This window comes from Typopeltis vanoorti, chromosome 13, assembly GCF_054136105.1.
Source record: "Typopeltis vanoorti isolate ZY-2024b chromosome 13, IOZ_Tvanoo_1.0, whole genome shotgun sequence".
NCBI lineage: Eukaryota > Metazoa > Arthropoda > Arachnida > Uropygi > Thelyphonidae > Typopeltis > Typopeltis vanoorti.
Window position 1 is genome coordinate 35827312 of NC_143561.1, and position 23481 is coordinate 35850792.

Below are 23481 nucleotides of genomic sequence, written 5' to 3' on the forward strand. Positions count from 1 at the left end.
CTGAATATAAATATAAATACAAATATAAAGCTCTGATCATGGCAGGAAAGCACCAGCAATAGCCGAAAGTGCATTAATCACCGCATCTCACGGTCGATCTTCCTCTGAAACCTGAAACTCTGAAGTTCTTATAAGAACTGGGCGATGGACTGAGTCCTTGACTCTTTATCCTGTCATCTGAATGAAGAAGATCTGTGAGGATGGAGTATTATTGAGCTAAAAAGCTCTGGTCATGGCTGGGTAACGGCAATAGTCGAGCCTCAGTTAAAACTTCATTGGCTACAGCATTACCATTTGTTACCCTGGAAGTCCTAAAAAGGACCTGTCAAAACTAACGTAATGCAGAAGCCATATTTCCATATAAAAGTAATCAAAAGGTGTCACACCTTATTATTAAAACACTCTGGAGTAGAGAGAGTTCTTAAAAGGTTTTCCACTTGATTATACTACAAATTAAACATGCCAAAAAATTATATTCTTAGTCTTCTCTTTTATCCAAGCGTAAGCAAACAAAGTTTGCGCGTGAAGTAACTTCATGACTGGGCAACTCGTATATAGAGGCTAAATGGAGGCTAATTTGGTCTTCACACTTGGATAAAGGATGAAACTATGAATATAATTTCTTGTCATCTTTAATTTATGATATAGCTAAGTGGGAAAACTTTCAACAACTAATAAAAGGGACAACATGCAATTAAAATATGAAGTCCGAAACAGGAAGACTTAAATTTTGTTATAACATTACTTAAATAGCATGCGAGAAATCCAATTTCTTAAGAATCTTGTTTTCTGAATAAGAAGATCGGAATATACAGATGCAACTAGTGGTTCTCCTGAGACCTGTGCTTCTGTCAAAAGTGAAAAGATTACCGAAAACAAAGAAGATAGCTAGAGACTGAGCGGGATAACTTGACGTCACTTTTACAATTGCGGGGAGATATGAAGAACACGGAAAATCCATTAGTCAGAAGGTGAGCCGTAATAGCTGCGGGGGGTCTTCGGTATAACTCTTGAGTTAATGCAGCGTAAAGTGTAGATCAACTCGGTGCTTGTTTTCACTGGCTGGGAGAAAAGTCAACTGAAATAAGCTTCTTGCAACTGAAAGAAAAACAAGAAACGAGTATCTCCTGTCTGTTTGTAAAAAAACAGACTCTCTTTGGACAATCCTTCAAGTGCACGCGTAGGAAATGCGATGAATTAAAAACAGTTCGAAGCTAAAAGCTTATGGTGAGAAAAAAGTGGGAACAGAAATGCTTTAAAAAAAAAGTATGCAAAGAATGGGTAGAGGAAGAACATATTCTTTTGTTTGCCGAGAGATAGATTGATAGAGAGAGTAATATAAACCTAATGGATTCTGATTAAGTGTTGAATGACGAGATGACACTGCCACATTATTTGAATATCAGATGTCACAGTTTCTTCAAACCCCTCTTCCCCCCCCACTTTATTTTGTTTTTAGTAGTAGTGTTCGCTGCGTAGTTAAGGTTTATTATATGATTTCAATCAATTTGTTGAATGGTGGTCCCGGTTTATGATTTTTAATCAGTTTTGCATTGGTTGCGTAAGATTTTTGTGTGGTTCTGTTGTTGTTTAGATTATGAACGGAGCAACTATGAGGTTAGCGTATCGTGTCTGTACATTGTGTTTCGTTGGTTGAAAAAAAACCGGAGTTTCCGGAGGCATGACTTTTCCACCTTTACTCACCTTAATTGAAAACATTTTCTTAAAGGTTCGTTTGGCATCCCTCTAACGTTAATGTTTGTAGATATATGAGTTCACGGTGCTGATTTGTTTGATGAGTTTCCGGTGGGGGGAAAAAACGCTGTCACATCCGTATGAGAACAGTTAACTCATGTTCAGATGAAATGTCCCGATAAAGATTCTTGGCGTCCCGGACTGGACGTCGTCTGTACCAGTATTTTTTAAACTGCAGGTGGCTACTACTCAGTAGGTCGTGAGATCAGTTTAGCAAGTCGCGAACAGCATTTTTGTTTAAAAATGAAATATAAAAGAAAATATAAGAGTGTGTCTCAGTTTTCGTACCTTTAACACGTTCGCGCTAGGCGGTGACACATCCCATTTCGCGTTTTGCTTCATTTTTTTTTAATTTAATTGTTAACAAAATTCGTATTTGATATTAAGTTTGTTAGGTTTCAATTTTATTTTATTATGTGTAAAAGTATTTATTATACACGTATTACACACACACAGATTTCAAATCTTATAGAGACCGCTGACCGTAGAGGTAGTGCAACACCAGGCAACTCGGATTAAAGGTGGAATAAGCTGGAAGCACTTTGGCAAATTCCAATAATCAGTTTAATATCGTAGGGGCCAATGCAGCCTTTACCACACTTTTGTCCTCCCGACCTTTTGTCTAAGATAAGAGTGTAGTATCTGTTCTTAGAAGCTTAATATGTGATACAAGCCATGCGATATTAAACATTTTTGGAAGGCAGAGAAATGCTTGGCGTGTGCTCCACCTTTGCATTGCCCTGGATATTGTACAACGTCAGCGACTATATGCTGTGTATATGAAAGAATTTGTTTTGCAGGTTCAAACCAGTTTATTGCTGTCTCTGAAATATTTGGTTTATTTTATTTTATAGTTTTAATAAGATTATTTAATGGTTTCAGTAATAGCCGGACCCTAACAGCTGAAATGAGTTTTATCGATCTGCATGATCATAAACAGCTCATAGTCCTTATAAGGACTGGCTTAAAGGGGCGAAGCAAGAATGCTTTTCATCTTCCCCGTTATCTGTAGAGGACAGTGTAGGAATAAGGTGTTATTGAGCTATTAAAGCTCTGATCATGGCAGGAGGGTAACAAAAATAGCCGAGCCTCAGTTAGGACTTCATTGGCTACAGCATTGCCATTCATTACCCTCTAAGGGTATTGGATTGAATGAATCAATCACCGCATCTCACGTTCGATCAACCTCTCACCACAGCTCATAGTTCTTAAAAGAACTGGGCGATGGACTGAGTCCTTGACTCTTTATCCTGTCATCTGAATGAAGAAGATCTGTGAGGATGGAGTATTATTGAGCTAAAAAGCTCTGGTCATGGCTGGGTAACGGCAATAGCCGAGCCTCAATTAAAACTTCATTGGCTACAGCATTGCCATTTGTTTCCCTGGAAGTCCTAAAAAGGACTTTTGGCTTACAGCTCATCGTGTCTTGTATAGCTTAATTTATAGCATGAAATAAATTTTTCTGTATGGTGTATTAAGAGATTTCTTGTATACTTGTAAGATATTGTCCATTTCCCAATTTACTGAATAGTTTTCAATTAATTGCATTGTCAAATTTATTTATTATGTAAGAATTTGTAATTATTAAATAAAAACGAAAGATCTTTAGTAAAGACAAAATTTCTTCTCTAGACACACACACATAACGATTATATAGTGACATCTTTAGGCGCCACAAAAGTTCTAAAATACAAGATGACATTTACGTCTGAGCTGAATATAAAATGAGCAACATGATGAAAATAAAAATATTTAGTAAAGTTTTTCTAAAGAGAATTAAAAGAAGAAAAAAAAAATTACAATAAAAATAAATCCTAGAAACTAAAAATTACTTTTATAAAAGAAACAAATCTTAGACACCTATCTGAAAATGTAACAAAATTACTTATAAATTCTGCCAGAGAAAGAGTAAAGTACTACCAAAATCAAACTGCTCCTTTATCAGTTGATGATTCGACCCATTATTACGTATGCGTACCAAGCCTGGAGCCAACCATCAAGCACAAATATCGTTAAACTACAGAGAGTGCAAAACAAATGCCTACGCATGATCTTAGATGCGCCATGGTATATCGGAAATGTCCACCTTCACCGGGATACAAATATCCCCTACATCTACTCTTTCCTGCAATCTTTAGTAGTAAAGTTCTTCTCAACATCGTCTTTACATCCAAATGAATTAGTGCAACAAGCAGCAAATTATGACGAAACAGACTTCTCCAAATATAGGAGATCTAAGGCCATCCTAATTCCTAACGAAGATCTTTAACTCGCACCCACCCGGGCAGAGCACTTAGCTCATAAACGTTCTCCTACACAGTAACCTTACCAGATAGCAGGGATTATAAAAGCATTTTTGCTTAACCTTTATAGACAGTAACGTCTTGCGAGTAAAGTATGAACACCGTGTTGTGGCCGGGATAAGAATAACTCCACTGCAGCCCATGCATGTCGTACGAGGCAACTAAAATGGGCACCCAGGGAGAGTAATGGATGACAATGCTATAGTCGATGAAGTTCTAACTGAGGCTCAGCTATTGCTGCTACCTTCCTGCCATGATCAGAACATTAATAGCTCAATAACACTCTATCCTTACATTGTCCTCTACGGATAACGGGGAATATGAAATAAATGGTAACAGTTAGTCTGGAATAAAGTTTTAGAATCCGTCGGTGTGGCTTCTTGCGTAACGGAAATAATCAAAGACATCTATCGCCATAAATGGGTTTCTTCCTAAACCCTTTCACATATACAGAGGCTACTATCTTCATTTTCTACTACCAGAACCTTCTTAAAAGAAAATTGACAAATACCACGGCCCACAGAGCAAGACTATCGTATATGCTGATGATATTGTCGGAACCCTTCGGATTTCGATTCAATTTACATGTTCTTCGGTGTAGTGCGACAGTTTAACGTGCTCAGTGGTCTTTGTGATAACCAAGACAAAACAAAAATTTTAATTTTTGGAAAATTCGGCTCTGCCGATCTGCCAAATTATTGAGCATTTTTTGACACCATTAACCGGGCCAGTACCTGTGTAACCCACACAAAACATGCTGAATTCCTGTCGTGACAAACTGGCCCCTTTCAACTCAAGTTATCTTTCAATTGTAGCGGTCATCCGAACCATCATAGTATCAATGCTATTCCACATAATCAACTTAACAAACATCACAGACGCACAAGATTGAGTTATTTACAGACAGCTCATCGACTTCTACTGGGAACAACAGGAAACACGAAGTACGCCGGTGTTTTCTCCATCCCCCCCCCCCCGCCTCCACCATGCAAGGAAGGTTTGCTCTTGCCGATCTTGAAATATTATTTCAGTAACACTGTTCGAACCGTAACATTGGCATCAAATCACCCAACTGGCAATCTAATTAAATGTTTCCTATCTTGTTTTGGGACCGCTGGCCATGCTGGACAATGTGCGGAGATGGTGCCACAGTAGCACTATACAATATGTAAAACACTAAAAGGATTTGTGACAGGGGTTAGGGTGCTTCAGATTAGTCCAAAGCAGCTGTATTGGAAACTTTTCAATGTCTTTGGTTTTGAAACGCCTCATCTGCGCACAAATTCCGGTGAAAAGGACAACCTTTTTATTGAGATATTGAGACGGTTTTGAGACGGGGACGATTTTTGCGAAGTATGCCATGCAACTGAAACCGTAGGATACTTCTTCTACCAGTGAGACGCATTTGGTGAAGGTAGGCAGGCTGAAGTGCTTAGGATCCTAGTTCCAACTTTTTCTGAGGCGGTATTATTGCAGTCCCCCCCCCCGATGAGGAAAAACAAAACATATCAAAATTTTCTCATCAACGTTCTAAAATATTACATACGGAAAATACGTAAAAAACATCTCCTCACTGAGGAAGAGAGAATCTATTAGGAAGTGCTTCTCAGCCTATCTCCCTCGATTTCTGGAGCAGGAAAGATACCTTTTGGATGAAGAACGGTTCCTAATATCGTTGATTTCATGACGTTTCAAAAGGCCAATCACGAGAGACTTGAACTCACACTATATAATATCTCATCCAGTACGTAATGTTGCGTACAGTGCGTGAGTAAGAAGTACTTTTTATGCAGAGTGGTTACTGCAAAATACAAACAAAATCTACCGACATAGCTGAAGACTGGTAACCATCACCAGCTGCCCAAGAGGGGAGGGAGAGTAGAGGAAACGGAAGTAATAACCACAACGACTGAACAACGAACGGATCGAGGAGAAACAGAATAAGACAATATCAAATCAAAACGATATCTTTTGTCAGCCCCTTTCCTATACTAAAGTATAGATTAAACAACAGTGGTGTCCAAGGACTGATCCCCGGGACACACCACTGGTCACTTAACTTAAATCTGGCAGATTCACATCCTCCATTTACCACCTGCTGATCCCTGTCCGTCACCCACCCACTTATATGACCTCCCTTTAGTAAACCTCTGCTGTTTCATGCAAAGTAGATTTTGATTGTCCACCTTTTTATATACGCGAGTTCTAACTTCTCTAAAATCTTTACAATTACTCAGAGATGCTGATAGTTAGACAAATCAGTCTTGGCACCACCTTTTATGCAATGAGATTATCGTACATTCTTTATATTCCTGTGGGATCTTTCCTGGGTTGAGACTCAAATTATACAAACATGTCAAGGGACTAGCCAATTTGGCTGGACATTTCTTTGGTCCAAGTGCTGATATCCCATCTGTCCCAATTGCCGAATTCTTATCCAGGTTATGCAACAGCTGTAGAACCTCCTTGTCACGCACCTACATTTCTTCATCCAGTGTAGAGGTAGCAATATTACATCCACTAGGTAGATCGATCTTGGTGAAGCGAGCACTCATTGTTTGAACTAATTCATCTGCTTTTGATACTAGGGGCCGTCTACATTCAACAAAGTTACTCTTCCACATTCTTTATTTCTTTTACTTGCAGCCAAAAAGATAATTTTTTTTTTGAGTTGACTTAGCTATGTAGCAATTTCTTTTCATAATCCAACTTAGCTTTCCGTACAATACGCGTAACTTTACTGGCTGAGCTCCTTTCACTCTTTTTCTCAGGATGTTCTTTTGACATCATCTCTTGTGTTAATGAGGTTGCATCTCCATTTCACTCCAATTCTGTTTGTTCTTCAAATTCTAGTGACACTCAGATACCTTTCCATTTAAGTATGTTTTCAAAGCTTCCCATGCACAGCTGATAGTCTTCCCATTTAGCAACTGATACCATGGAACCAAAATTAGCATTTCCCGAGTTTATCATCATCATGTGTATCAAGGATTTAGGCCTAGCGTGTCCTTTTCTGGCCTTAGAAGTCATCGTTGAATCGTTTAAGAGGACGTCCTGGTTTTCTTTTTCCTAATGGCTTGTACTTTAAGGCTTGTTTTGGTAATCTTTCTGTTTTCATTCTTTGAACGTGTTCCATCCATCTATGTTTATATTTTTTTAATCTTTTCTATTACTGATTCCTGGTTTAATACTCTCATAATTTCTTCGTTTCTTTTGTGATCAAATAGAGTATATTTTGCAGTTTTTCTCATAAACGTCATTTCTGCTGTTGTTAATCTTTGTTTGTCTTTTTGTTTTATTGTCCAGATTTCGCTTCCATACATTAAGACTGGTAGGGCTAATGTATTGTATACTTTTAGCCTGGTTTGTTTTTGAACTAGGTTTGGTTTAAATATAGAGTTAATTACACCTGTTATTTTAAAATATTTTGCAATTTTTACGTTTATATCTTTTTCATTTTCATAAGCGATCATACATCCTAGGTAGTTAAATGAATTCACCTGTTCTAAGATCTTGTTATCTAATACTATTTTAGTTCTTGCTGGATCTTGTCCTTTAAAGGCCATTGTTTTTGATTTTTCCATTGATATTATCATACCATAACTTTGGCTATCTCATTAAAATGTAAAATATCTTTCTGTAGTTTATCTTCAGAATTTGTAATTATTATTTAGTCATCGGCAAAAAGGAGAGTGTTTAAGTTCACAGTAGGAGAAAGTTGAATACCTTGATGGAAATTTTTATTTCATTTTATTATTATTTCATTTAGGTAAATATTAAAAAGAGTTGCTAAGAGGGGGACATCTCTGATGGACTCCTTGGTTTATCTCTCTCTCGTATATGATACTGTAGCTCATGATTTAATCTTATTTGTATTTGATTATTTTCATATATACTTATGATAGCTTTTAGGATTTTATTTGGTATTTATCTTTATTTTAATATGTTAAATAAAATGCTTCTTTTAACTTTGTCCTTGTCTTTGTGTAAAATGCGAGTTTGTGTAATTTCCATATTTGTAGTTCAGCGTATAATCTGTCCCGATTGGAACATCCATATAGTAGACTACTTCCCAGGTCAGTGTGGCATGATCACTATCACCAACTGGTGGCAAAACAGTCGCTTGCTTTACCGAGATACCTTCATATATATTCATGATAATGTTTAGAAATTTCAAGATCATTTCCACATTTAAGATTTGGAATCATAATTCCACATTTAAGATTGGAATCTGTTATATTTCTAATGTTCCTAATATAACCAGTGAAGCAGTAATGTTGGTAAGAATTATAATACAACCAAAAGTGGCATTAACGTTTGTTTTCATGCATTTTTTAAAATCAATCTTTTAATTTGACTCTCATGGATAAATACGCCGCATGCTGATCGATTCTTTTGACCAAGATGATAACGACGTGTGTCCTGTAGCGGGTTTGTCTTTTTGAACGAACAAAAACCAGTTTCCAAAAGGGAAAACTTACCATTATCAAATGAGACAAAATGGCTTTAGTTGAAAAGCATTTATTAATTATCTTGTTTTAGATAGGATTCAAAATCGAGTGTTTCCAACAGTTTGTTTAGTCGTTTATAACAAAATTAGAAGCCTCGTTGACCACTACGTTATTGTTGATAGTGATTTCTTCGTGCTGATTCGAGATTCAAGAGTGTATAGAGGATTTGAAATTGGAAGTGAAGCAGGATAAAAATGGATATTACATTGAAAATATAGAAGGTGGCAAAATGTTTCGGAGACTATTAAAAAGCTTAGAAAGAGAGGAAAGAATACTGTAAAAGGATTTACAGTATGGCATAACAAATTTGGCATGAATATCAGCAATAAAAAAGACCAAAATCCTAAAAATAGGCAGAAACTTTGAACACATTAACTATTCTGAATGGAGAACCTATAGAAGAAGTAAAATATTTCAGGTATCCAAGTAAAGTTTTCAGGGAAGATGGGCAGGTTGAACCTGGAAATTTATATGGAATATGATAGAAATTCGTCAAAACACCAAACTATCAGTATACAAGACAGGGTTCGGACCATTTTAAGTTATGGGCTCTGAGAGTTGGGTTAGAAATAAAACACTTGATCAAAGAACTACAGACCACAGATATGAGGGTTCTTAGAAAAATTAGGAGGGTGATCAGAAGACGTCAATGACAGAATCATATTAAAAATGAAGAAGTTAGAAAGGAACTTGGCATTGTTGGCATTCCAGACTATGTAAGTAGTGCTGATTTAAGGTGGTATGGCTGTTTAAATAGAATGGGAGAGGAAAGGTTAACAAAACAGGGTTTGATGCCAAGGTGGCAGGAAAGTGATGCAGAGGAAGATCAAAGTCTAGGTGGGTTGATTTTGTCAGAAGTGCCTTAGAAGCACGAAATGTTAGATACGATAATACTGGAGTGCTCACAAGTAGGAGACTCAATTCGAGGAAAATTATGGATAGCAGATTAATAATAATGTAAAGTTAATCATGTAGTTCTTCATAGTAGTGTGAATACCCCCCCCCTTAGGGTACATATCAAGAAATTTATGAATGATGGTGAGAAAATCTAGAAGGCCTTACCCAAGGCCATGCGATGAGATGATTGCATCTCTTAATTCTGTGTGCTCTCTGGTTGGTTTGTCTGTTTCGTGTGGAAGAAAAGAAGACTATAAAAGTCCCGAAGAAAAGACAGAAAATTAGAGTAAGAGAAAAGAGAACTGACGACAGTAGATGGATGTCGTGCAAACATGGAGATTCAACTTTAAAAAACAGTTCAATAGACAACGTATGGGTAACCTTCAACTCGCCGGAAACGAAGTCGGGAGAAATAAAATGCATAAAAAAAAAAAAAAAGTTTAGCAGACAGTTTTACGGCTCAAAGAGGACCCAGAACGAGCTCGGAACCAGTTAGATTTATGGCACGCCTAAAAGCACGTCTGTCCATTTTCTCCTTCATCGCGCCACACATTACGACAAGCAATCGCTCCGCAAACGCCCATAAATACGGCCCTTGCGGCTGGTGCAACTAGCGAGGCGAAGCTAGTAACCGCATTTCAACAGCTGGCAAACGCAGCTAAGTTTGTTTCGGCGGGAGAACTGCGTTCATTTTGTTGCCGCACTAAATCCTCGGGGCAATAGCGAATGCCGCCACATTTTCCGATTCCCGGGACGGACGCAAAAAAAAATAAGGTTGTTTCGCTATTGAGTGGCGACCCCATGACCCGTACCGAAGACTGGACAAACGGGGTTCATACATCACCCCCGTAGCTTAAACGAATGTAGGAAACCGTGAAGGCGTTCGATAGTCTTGCTAGGAACGCGAAGAATGACAAAATGTCTTTTATTTGGTCAATCACGTGACATGCACGCTAGCCCAACCCTGCATATCACAAGTCTCCTGACGCTCATAACAGATAGACAAGAACAATGGCTCCCAATATATTTACCTGTTGCAAGCAGACGCTATCACGATTATTCTGATTGTTACCATGACAACTGTAGCTTCGGTTTTGCTTTCACAAATTGGATAACAGATATTTTAAGTAAATTTAGATTGGCCAACTATCAAACGGCCACTGTAGATGATGTTTAGAGGCGTGTACCAACACACAACCATATTTCACTGCAGTATGAAATAAATAAACAAACTTTATTGGATTTTATCATAATGCTCGTTGAATGGTTATCCAATAAACATTAACCGAACGGTCCAATTTATTTTATTATTTTATTTTAACTAAATTTCATTCCATTCAGACAAAAGGAACTTTTTCTAAGCCTTTTTAAAGGTGATTCCTGAGCTAATCGATCTCTTGTGCAGGTGAGTAGGATTTTTTTATTCTTGGAAACTACGGTTTTTAGTAACTCAGAAAAAATTGATTATAGCACTCACACTACATTATTGTCACAAATAGTGTCATTAATATATCAGTAAGGGTTTAGGATCACAAAAAGGATGCACATTTGTGTTCATATACCCTCTCTCCGATGCACTAAAAATCATTGGTAGCTATGAACCCAGCTATTAATGATGACTAAGGCGGAGACCGACTACCCACCGATTTCCAAATATTAGAGCCTATATTAAAGATAATATCGATACTTGGATACGTGACAGTTCCTGTATACGATACATTTGAAATATTTCAGCTTTTAAAGGATAATTTATGTTCTTACTGCGTTCAGTCTGCCTGCTTAACTCCTTTAAGGATTAAGGATAACTTCCATTGCAGGATAAACATTCTTTAATTCTTAAACACATTCCTCATGCTTTATTCCTTTCAGAATGATTTATATTCAAAGATAAATACATGTAACTACCCATGCAGAATATTTTTAAGGTGCTACCCTCATACAAATATTTATTTCTAAGATTAATTGTTAGTTCCAGGAATTGAAACCTTTCAACGTGAAATGAGTTCTCCCATCTGTCCTTCCTTTTCCTGTGTACTAAAACAAATAATTTACCAGTCACAGTTGCACTCTATGCTTACTTATCAAATTAGGTTTATCTTTTCCTTCTCAAGTGAGCATCAACATTTAGAGGTCAAAGTTTATCGCCTGCTTCTCTCTTAACCAGAACTTCACTTGAAGACATATTGGATATAGTAGTGGCAATTGGAGTCTTACAATAACTTATGTTTAGTGCTATTAAGCTACGTATTGTTTTCTCCGCGAGGAACGGAAGTGTCTATCGATAGCCATCTTGGCTTGAGGCAACAAACAACATGTTCAGAGGTATTTAAGTTTCAGTTGTAATTGTTTTATCTTTCTTTAGTTGCTACAAACTGAATTAATTTTTTGAATATGTTTAAAATGTAAGATACCATTATTACTCTAATACAGCGCTTCCCAAACTGTGGGCCGCGGCCTCCTTGGGGGGCCGTAGGTTTTGTTGAGGGGAGGGGGGGGGGCCGTGAAATAATGAAAACAAATTGAAAATCTTTTAAGACTAAGTAGATTTTTTTTTTATCTTAATAGAAAGGTATTTAATTTTTATTATTTCTTTTTTGTTATTTTTTATATTTTAATGGGAAAAAAATCGCACATTGGTGGGTGTTCACAAAGTTTCAAATATTTCACTCACCTGATATTGACATTTTGTGTAGCAGTATTGAAACACATCCATCACATTAAATTGTTATTAAACTTCTTTTATGTTTTTAATTCTTTCTTTATTACTAATCGTTTTACGTTTCATGTGCTCGTACTGCAAATGTGCAATAACAATATATTTATTTATATAAAAATATGAGAAAATGTGGCATGTCAAATGTGTATGTAAGATGCTAAAAATGTAATATTTGCATTTGATTTTTGCAATATTCGCTGTGTACGTTTTGTATTGAATATAAATACAATAAATATTATAATAATATATGTCTATATTATGGAGGGGGGCCGTGAAATGTTGAAATTTTTCCAAAGGGGGGCCCTGACATCAAGAAGTTTGGGAAGCACTGCTCTAATAATGACATCTAATAATGGCATAAATATACTCTAATATAATATATTATATTAGAGTAAATTTATCATAATAATGGCATCTTACATTTTAAACATATTCAAAAATTATACATAAAATATTATATGAGAGTAAATTTATCGTAATAATGGCATCTTACATTTTAAACATAATCAAAAATTATGTATAAAATAAAATCATCATCAAATTTATTCTATAAAAAATAAAATCATCATTAAATTTATTCTATATTCTAACCATTCTCGTTCAGTAAATGGATATTTTATATTTTATAACTGTATACATACTAATTAAAATGACACCTTTAATTGAATGCAAATAGTCTTATAAGGACTGGCTTAAAGGGGCGAAGCAAGAATGCTTTTCATCTCCCCGTTATCTGTAGAGGACAGTGTATGGATAAGGTGTTATTGAGCTATTAAAGCTCTGATCATGGCAGGAGGGTAACAGCAATAGCCGAACCTCAGTTAGAACTTCATTGGCTACAGCATTGCCATCCATTACCCTCCAAGGGTATTGGATTGAATGAATCAATCACCGACTATGTAAGTATAAGTAAAGGTGAAATCTCAAAAATACGGACGATCTCTAGGCCACTCCATAGTGGGCGAAAGACCGTCCTAATCTCAGCGTTGGTTCCACTCAGTGACGGGCTCCCCGACCACTGAGCAGAACCGCTCATATTCCGAAGAAAATAATTCACCGACAAAGCCCCTCAGCGGGCCGTGCCGGAGAACACCTTCCCCGGAGGCTCAAAGTGCTCCCTTAAGGCAAAAACCTTAAGAGAGCGAACTCAAAAACTCATCGCCCAAGGGGGTAACAGCAACAGCTGAACCTCAGTTAAACTTCATTGGTACAGCATTGCATTGTTGCCATCCGTTACCCCCAAGGGCATTAATGAACCAATCGACCGCATCTCACGGTCGATTGATTCCTGACCTGATTCATTATCCTTGAATGCAAATTCTTATAGTTCTTATAATAAGAACTGGGCGATGGACTGAGTCCTTGACTCTTTATCCCGTCATCTGAATGAAGAAAATCTGTGTAGATATAGAGTGTTATTGAGCTAAAAAGCTCTAGTCATGGCTGGGTAACGGCAATAGCCGAGCCTCAGTTAAAACTTCATTGGCTACAGCATTACCATTTGTTACCCGGGAAGTCCTAAAAAGGACTTTTGGCATCATCACCCTTCTTGAATGCAAATCCTTATAGTCCTTATATAAGGACTGGCTTAAAGGGGCGAAGCAAGAATGCTTTTCATCTTCCCCGTTATCTGTAGAGGACAATGTAGGGATAAGGTGTTATTGAGCTATTAAATTAAAGCTCTGATCATGGCAGGAGGGTAACAGCAATAGCCGAGCCTCAGTTAGAACTTCATTGGCTACAGCATTGCCATCCATTACCCTCCAAGGGTATTGGATTGAATGAATCAATCCTCACCTGAATGCAATCAGTGAAAAGGCAGTTACATAAAAGTCAGTTATATAAGCTTTTTTGGGGTGTGAGAAACTATTCAGTAATAGTATGAGAATTCATAGTTTGTTTTGTTGAGTTTTAGAATATTGTTGAATATATAGTATTCAAATATTGTAAATTGTTTCAAAATTATTTTAAAATATTAATTATGTATTTAATTATAATTATTTTTAATAATTAATTACATAATTATGTCTAATAATTAATTGCATAATTATTTATTAATTTAACATTAAACTGTTTTAAAATGAAAATGAAAACAATTATTTAGATTCTTGTTTTAACTGTGGGAAACTAAAATCAATAATCTTGCTTGAAGGAGGAGAGATTTTAAACACGTTTTCAAATCAAAACCTATGGAAACCGAGCCTTTGTGATGGGATATGAAAACAGTTGGAAACCATCCAAAAAAAAATAAAAATAGAGGGCGCACTTTTTTAACACATTTCTTCTACCAATCACTACGCATCAATGGTGGAAGGAATGTGTTCAGAAAGTGCGCCCTCTATTTTTATAGAAGCAAAAGAAAGAATGGGTGTCCAGTTTTATATGATGATTTTTATCTCGGGGTTTTATATTGTTTTCTAATATCGTATATTAAAAATATAGAAAACATGCGATACAATAAATTATGCTAATTATATTTTATTATGCATCTTATACATTCTTCGATGTCTTCCAAAATAAGATCGCTTTAAACTGAGCACTAATTCCTCTCTGCGGGTTTTGATTAAATGCAATAACATTAAATACAGTATAAATATCTCCACTAAAATCTACCGCGTCGTTTTGGTTTAAATCTGATCATTTTTAGTATTTACATAATGGCAATTCATTAGGTGTTTGAGCTGATATGAAGATGGTGAATGCGTTATATCTCTTAATAGATCTGAAAGGCTTGTAACTGTCTTTTACATCTGCAAGGATAGCGTGCCAACAGAACATTAACAATATTTGCCATATATTTAAAGCGTCCACTTTTTTTTTTTTCACTCTGTTTCTGTTTTAATTGCCAAAATACTTTTCTCCATTAACTTTTTTATTTTTATTTTATTTATTTTTTATTAAAATCGAGGACTAAGTTTAGCCACCATATGCCAATGTGGACAATGAAATCCCACAGCTTACTTTTAAAAGAAATCTACAAATCACTCTTAATCCACTGACTCAATAACTAGAAGTCAAGAACCTTTATCATAGCTTTTCAAATAAAAGTAAGGTAGGTCTCATACGGAGGTGGTAGGTTTTCCTCCAGTAAACTAGAGGATTTTCACCTCCATCAAACCACAGGAGAAGACACGTACCTTATATACAAGTATATTAAGACATAAAACTAACCATTTTATCTTAAAATTATGGTTACGTAAGTCAATATGGACTGATCGTGAGCCTTAAAGACCTGTAAGACCAGATTATCGTTATTATTAAAGCTGGGTCTCTCGAGACGCCTGTTAGAAGGCCTAATATATATATATATATATATATATATATATATATATATATATATTTTTTTTTTTTTTGCTTTTTTATTTAATATTCTAAGAGCTATTTTTAGCATTGTAGACTATTTTTAATATCATTGTTGATGATGTAATAACAACATGTAATGAAGACTGCTACCGACAATGACCAACCCTAATAATCTGCCTAGTGGACCCAAGTAGACCTCACTGTTTCCATGGAAACTCAAAAACATAGCGTGACATTCATCTTCATCAAAATTATTTTAACGAACAGAAATGTACTTAGATTTTTAATAATCGTGATGATTTATTAAGTTTAAGGGAGATGGTAAATCCCCCTTAAATTAGGCTTGTTAACATGATTTATATTTTTAATGATTTGTACTATAATTAAAACCATATTCCGTTGCCAAATTATGCATCATAACTAACACAGAATGCTACTATCTATAAGGGTGAAGCATAATGCTTTTAATCCCTGCTATCTGATAGGTTACTGTGTAGGGAAAAATTTATGAGCTATGTGCTCGGCCCGAGTTGGGCAAATTATAGATCTTGGAAGGGAACTAGGATGGTCTTAGGTCGTCTATATTTGAATAATTCCGATTCATCATAATTTGCTGCTTGTTGAACTAGTTCATTTCGATGTGAGGACGATTTTGAATAGCACTTTACTGCGAGAGAATGCAGGAAAGAGTAGATATATATATATATAAGGGATCATAACTAACGGCTCTGTTCTTTCAATTATAAGAATTCAATAAACGAAATATCCTTATAGTCCTTATAAGGACTGGCTTAAAGGGGCGAAGCAAGAATGCTTTTCATCTTCCCCGTTATCTGTAGAGGACAGTGTAGGGATAATGTTATTGAGCTATTAAAGCTCTGATCATGGCAGCAGGGTACCAGCAATAGCCGAGCCTCAGTTAGAGCTTCATTGGCTACAGCATTGCTATCCATTACCCTCCAGGGGTCACCGCATCTCACTGTCGATTGAGTCACTGAATATCCCTAAACGAAATATATATTAAATTATCCTTATAAGGCCTGGCTTAAAGGGGCGAAGCAAGAATGCTTTTCATCTTCCCCGTTATCTGTAGAGGACAGTGTAGGGATAAGGTATTATTGAGCTATTAAATTAAAGCTCTGATCATGGCAGGAGGGTAACTCCATTGGCTACAGCATTGCCATCCATTACCCTTCAAGGGTATGGGATTGCCTCCTACTCTCTCCTTCCTGATTCCTGATATATATTTTTATATATATGATATAAGAGATCATAACTATGGTGTCTAAATTAATAAAATCAATATTTCTGTGTTAATTTCAAAATTAAAAAATAATAATAACAGTTAATATATTTAAACAGACTTCATATTTTTTTTTAATTTTATGAGAAATGGGATGAGACAGTTTGGAGAAAAAAAAACTTAATGACAGAGACTAATGCGATGAAAATTTAGTGGTCTTGGATATCGATTTAAACAGTCCCGTTCTGAGAATCCTAAGGGCGAACACTTTCACACTCTTCCTTTATTCCATGATATAGGACACTAGATGAATGATAGTTCAAAAGTCGATAAAAACTGTGCCTGTTTTTTTGGTGTAATGATTTAATCATTAGCACATCTTTCCATTTACTAGTTTTTCTTACAATAGAGCAAGCCTATTTTCATCACTAGAATTATCGACTTTTTTAAGAAGTTGAATGGTGGTTTATACATTTAAAAGATTTATTAATATGATTTATTTATTTTCTGTTAGAAATAATAATGCATTTTATATTTGACTTAAAATTTGTCATTCAAAATTTTTTTAAATTTAATTCCTTTTTAGAAATTCTAAAAACATAGCATATACCTTTATATCTTTATTATCATAATATTACAATTATTTATTTTTATTTATTGGGTTAAAATTAGGGCTAATAATTTCTACGAAAGGCAAAACCAACAGAAAAGGTTGGAAATGTGATCCGAAAGAATACTAAACGAACCAAGGAAGAGAAGGTACAATTGTTTTAAAAAGGAAGTTTCCATCACACTCAGGAATGCTTTACAAATTCCATCAAATTTCATTGTAACAACATACTCCCGAGCTGTATATTTGAATAACCAAGGCCAATTAAGATTGTGCTTACATTCCACACGAAAATTACAGATGGAAACAAAAATTACATAAATTGCTGTAGGCGTATTAAGGAATGCAGGTATATGTTTACATTACGCCAAATTCTAATGAAAGACAAACACAGAAAGTCCATAAAATATAAACCAGTCATCTAATACTATTGCAAATAACGATCCAAATGTGACATGTGCTGCCACCTCGTGTCCAAATATGGAAACAAGGGGAAATTATTATATAGGAGCCGTTAATAAGAGAATATCTGTTATCTTATTTTGCCTGAGTAATCTAGCAGTGATGCAAAAATCTCAATGAAAGGTTACATTACTGACGTCTCTCTCTCGCTAGCTTCATCAGTAATGAAATATTTATCGAGACGATAGATAGCTCATTTAACGAAATCTGAAGATAAAAATATGAGTCGAATAGACTGCAATGCAGTTATTCTATTCATGTGCAGGGGTTATTTATGTCATGTGAGATAAGATGGCGGACAATTTATTGTGACTACGGGTGTCAAAGATATTTGAAAATTAACTGTTTCCATATTTGTTATTCTGTCGTTTGCTAATTGAAAAAATACTGAAAACTTTCGATTACTAAAACCGATCTCAGTTTAGAAAACAATTCTAAATAAAATTATCACATTGGAACAGTAATGTAAGCCATTATTAAGCATGAGGAAATTGATTTTAGTATTGCGTAAGCTGAAAAACCCTTGAAGAAAGATTTACGTTTGCATTGTTTCGACTTACTAAACATATGCTTTTAGGTTTTTAACTGGTGGATTACCTTGAAATCTTGCTGCCAGCTCCAACTTCTTTAAATCCAATGTTATGAAAGTAAAGAGCTTTATTACGACCAAATCTTTGTTCAACATACGTTGTGAAGCGAAATTAAAAAAAATAAAATAAAATAAAAAATCCTAACGTACACCTTTTATAGAAGATTTATTCAGCCGTGGCAGCAGACAAAGTTGATTCATTACAGCGTTGTTATAATCTTATTAGATTGCTCAATGATTTTTTTTTTTCCTGGTATGGCGTGCGATCCCTTAAAAGACATATTATAATCCGATAAAACTAAGTACTTAGGATTTTCATTTTTACATCATTTGCATACCATTAAGAGGAGTAGAACTAATTACGACTAATCAATAATAAAACTCAGATTGTTCTTTGTTGCATAATGAATTGTAAAGACGTGTTTCTTGTCGAAAAGATCATCAAAATGATTTTAATTTGTAAGTTTCGTGAAATACATGCATTAAAGAATTATAATTGAGAGACTTGACGATTAAAGATCATTTATAGTCGACAAATCATCATGCAAACAAAATGAATCCCGAAAATTACCGGCTGCTACTAAAATAATAATAATAATAATTCGTTCACAATAAAGTAAGGTGTATATTCTTCTTTTGTTCGTACTGCATTTTACATTATTCAGGGTTCTAAACAACAGGCATACTTATAATAAAATTGTTGGAAGGCAACAAACCTACCTTGTCTAGTTCTTGTTCACAGACAAACCCCATTCCGTAGGCTATGTTGACATCTTCGGATGTAAGACGATCAAGAGAAAGATTGAATGTATCACCTACCTTGTTCAGTTCGGGTTCAGAAGCAAAGCCTAGCCCGTAAACCGTATTGGCCCTGATATCTGACCACTGGCCAAATTTCTGAGATGTTTTCGTGAAGGTCATATTGGGAGTGATGGTGCTATTGATGACTGCCTATTCAGAAAGAGAGAGAAAGAGAAAGAAAGATGAATTTTATCTAATGAAGGATCAAAGAATATTTAAACACGAGGGTGATCGGAAAAGCTCTCGGCCTAACAATGAAAAAAAAAAAAAAAAAACGAATTTATAATTTCGAAATTATTTTTCCAACATAATCTCCCTTAAAACTAATACATTTATTCCAGCGCTATTATCCCATCCCTGTACTGGTTCTCAGTAAGATCTGCAAAATATCCCTCTACAGCTGCAACCACCTCTTGATTTGAAGAAAAACACTGACCAGCAAGGAAGAGTTTTAGTTTTGGGAAGAGATAGAAGTCAGAGGGAACCAAATCTGGGGAATAGGGTGGATGTTCCAACAATTCATAGTGCAGATCCCTTAATTTTCCCATTGCCAAAATACCTTTGTGGGCAGGTGCATTGTCCTAATGATTTTTTTCTTCTGCAAGCCGGGTCTTTTCTCATGAATTTTTTCGTCTAGTCTGGTTAAAAGATCAGAATAATATTCCATAGTTATTGTTTTACCCTTTTCAAGATAATTAATAAACAAAATGCCTTTACCATCCCAAAACACCGATGCCATGACCTTTCCAGCTGATGAAACCGACTTTGTTTTCTTTGGTGCTGAACAACTGGCTTCTTCCCACTGTTTTGATTCTGGTGTGTAATGATGAAGTTTCATCCATAGTAATCAATAGAAGCACAAAATCAGTTTTATTCTTGTTAAAACGCCCCAAGCACTGTTCAGAGAGTTTCATGTGAGTGCGTTTTTGATTTGCCGTGAGCAAGTATGGCACCCATCTTGCGCAAAGGCTTTTCATTTGCAATTCTTCATGCGAAATATATCCTACACGTTCTTTTGAAATGCCTATAGTCTCAGCAATTTCACGTACTTTGACTCGCCGGTCATCCAATACCATATCGTGCAGTTGATCAATTATGTCTGGTGTTGTTACACTTTTTTGGACGCCCTTCACGTGGATCATCTTCAAGGCTGGTACGGCCACGTTTAAACTCGGCAGCCCATTTCTTAATTGTCGAAAACGAAGGAGAAGAGTGCCCATAAACTTTTATGAATTTCGTTTGGCGTTAAACCTTCTTTTACAAAGAATTTTATAAACGCACGATACTCAATTTTATCCATTTCAAGGGATACAGACAACACTTTTGCTTCAGACAGCTGTATAAAGCAAACTGTTTGATAAAATGACTTGCAATTTCACAGGGATGCTTATGACAGATGTAACAACCAAGGGGAAAAATCTTGACGATGTGCTGCCATCTATGGTCGAGGCCGAGAACTTTTCAGACCACCCTCGTAAAACAGGTTGCTTATTGCATCACCAAAATAAACTGTAGGCATTGACATATGTTTCTGTTTTTATTAGGAACAATATTGGAAACAGTGGATGTCAGCAAATGATAGTTCTTGTCTAAAATGATTACTGCTATGTTAAACAAAATAAAAAACAAGGTCAAGCACTGTGCACCAATGCTTGACCTTGAAATAAATCCGGCAACAATGGTTGCCGGATTTATTTCACATATAATGAGACATATATTTAATATACGTCACATATAATGAGAACACTCTTTGCTACATAATGAATTGTAAAGACATGTTGCTTGTGTAAAAGATCCTCAAAATAATTTGAATTCGTATGTGTCGTGAAATACAAGCATTAAAGAACTATAAATGGAAGACTTTATTTCGACCACAGGTGTCGAAATAAAGTCTTAGTTCTTTCGGCCGTAAATCCAAAAACAAACAAAGAAAGATACAAATAAGATGTCCATCTACTTTCGGGTGGAGAGAGAGAAGCCATGTTGTCATTAGATAGAAACACTCAGCATGTGAAGATTTCTCTTGGGAAGAAAAGAGTGGTCGTAACCCATTAAGCGACTAAAGCAAAGCCTACAGTGTCGAAATTGTATCTCAACCAGGAAAACACCGTTTTTTTTTTTTTTTTTTGAATTTAGAGACAGGAAATAGTGCTTGCCTAAGGGCAGCATATATTTAAACAATTACCTGGGGAAGAGATACATATGGAACTAAAGAGCAGGAAACTGTGATACACACTCGGACAGTAGCTTGAAACGATAACATGGCAGGAAGACCTGTGAGGAAGAGACCTCGTTAAGAGGAACTACATAAAAAAGAAGTTCAGGTACAGGAAATAGAGGGAGTGACTAACTCATCGATAAGCAGATTTTAGAAAATATGCAAGTATGATAAAATAATAATAATAATCAGAACTAAATTTTTTTTCCCACTTAATTTTTAACTAGATGGGCTGTTAAAAATCATTATTTTCTTTTGATCTTATCAATTACCCTCGTTTTTACTTACTGACCGGATGAATGTCTTAATACATTCATTATATCAAGATTAAAAGTAACACTTAATCCTTAAAAGGACTGGCTTAAAGGGGCGAAGCAAGAATGCTTTTCATCTTCCCCGTTATCTGTAGAGGTGTAAGGATAAGGTGTTATTGAGCTATATAAAGCTCTGATCATGGCTGTAGAGCAGTAGCCGAGCCTCAGTTAGAACTTCATTGGCTACAGCATTGCTATCCATTACCATCACAGGGTATTAATATTAATCACCGCATCTCACGGTCGATTACCACCTAAAAGTAACACGCAAGACGTTGCTGTCTATAAGGTTAAAGCAAAATGCTTTTATAATCCCTGCTGTTTAGGGAAAGGTTTATGAGCTAAATGCTCTGCCTGAGTGGGTGCGATTTAAAGATCTTCATTTGGAAGTAGGATGGCCTTGGGGGCTCCTGTATTTTGAGAAGTCTGTTTCATCGTAATTTGCTGCTTGTTGCACTAATTCATTTGGATGTGAAGAGGATGCTGAGAAGAACTTTACTGCTGAAGACTGCAGGAAAGAGTAGATGTAGGGGATATTTGTATCCCGGTGGAGTTGGACATTTCTGACATACCATGGTGCGTTTAAGATCATGCGGAGACATTTGTTTTGCACTCTTTGTAGTTTGAGGATATTTGTGTTTGAAGTGTGGCTCCAGGCTGGGGACGCATAAGTAATAATGGGACGAATCATGAACTGATAGAGCAATTTGATTTTGGTATTCAGCTTACTATTCCTATTGATAAGAGGGTAAAGCTGTGCTATGACTTTTGATGCCTTTGTAGATGAGGCTTTTATATGTGGACTGAAGGTTAGTTTTCTGTCCAGCAGTACACCCAGATACTTGGCTTCTGCTTTCCAGGGAATCTTGGTATTAAATAGGAAATGTCATCTTTGGGAGATATGAGTTTTTAGTGAAGAGCATGGCGATACTCTTCTGAGGGTTTACTTGCAATCTCCATTCCGAGAACCAGAGCTCTAATATCTGCAGATTTCCTTGCAGTTTCTTGGTGACAAGGTGCGGTTTAATAGATCTGGCTAGTATAGCTGTGTCGTCTGCGTATAGGGCAATGATAGATGACATTGGATTGTGCGGAATGTCCGCCATGAAAATCGTGAAAAGTATCGGTGCCAGTAGGGACCCTTGAGGAACTTCTGCCAAGATGCGTCGCTGGGTAGATAATATATCATTTAGTTTGACTTGCATTCGTCTGTCACTAAGAAATGACTTTATGATTTGGACTAGATCTAATGGAATGCCAGCCAAAATCAACTTGTATAGCAGTCCAAAGTGCCATAATTTGTCGAACGCCTTTTCTAAATCAAGAAAAACTGCTCCGGTATATTGATGCCAATTGTAACTTGTGGTAATGAATTCGATTAGTCTATGAATTTGTTGGGTGGTACTGTGAAATTGGCGAAAACCAAACCGTTCTGAAGGAAGGATGTTTAATTTTTTTACTGAAAGTCGAATTCTGGAAAGGATAGCTTTTTCTGCTATTTTGCCCAAATTAGAAATCAGACTTATGGGACGATAACTTTGAGGCTGCTGTGAATCCTTGCCAGGCTTGTATATATGAACTACGTCTGCCAACTTCCATGCAGAGGGAAAGTATTTAAACCTGAACATAGCATTTATAATTGTTGTAAGATGTGCGATGGCCTTTCGGGGTAGCAGTTTAATAACTTTGTTGGAGATGCCGTCATACCCTGGAGCTTTTTTATTCTTTAAATTCTGTATACTGTCATAAATTTCAACTA

At 36.0% G+C, this 23481-nt stretch overlaps 1 protein-coding gene and 1 long non-coding RNA gene across 5 annotated transcripts in view; one reads left to right on the forward strand and one right to left on the reverse strand.

The window, feature by feature from the left end:
• Window positions 1-23481, reverse strand: part of homer (protein) — a 450806-nt gene that overhangs the window by 206909 nt on the left and 220416 nt on the right. For 3 of the 4 annotated variants that reach the window (XM_090402479.1, XM_090402478.1, XM_090402480.1), the window contains one exon: window positions 19110-19340. In XM_090402479.1, coding sequence (XP_090258605.1) covers window positions 19110-19340 — 231 coding nt within the window. The remainder of the gene's footprint in view (window positions 1-19109; window positions 19341-23481) is intronic. The other variant, XM_090402481.1, reaches the window with a different exon arrangement.
• Window positions 11664-23481, forward strand: part of LOC150100047 (uncharacterized) — a 196276-nt gene continuing 184458 nt past the window's right edge. Inside the window, exon 1 of the long non-coding RNA XR_016549236.1 lies at window positions 11664-11788. This is a non-coding gene — a long non-coding RNA (uncharacterized LOC150100047). The remainder of the gene's footprint in view (window positions 11789-23481) is intronic.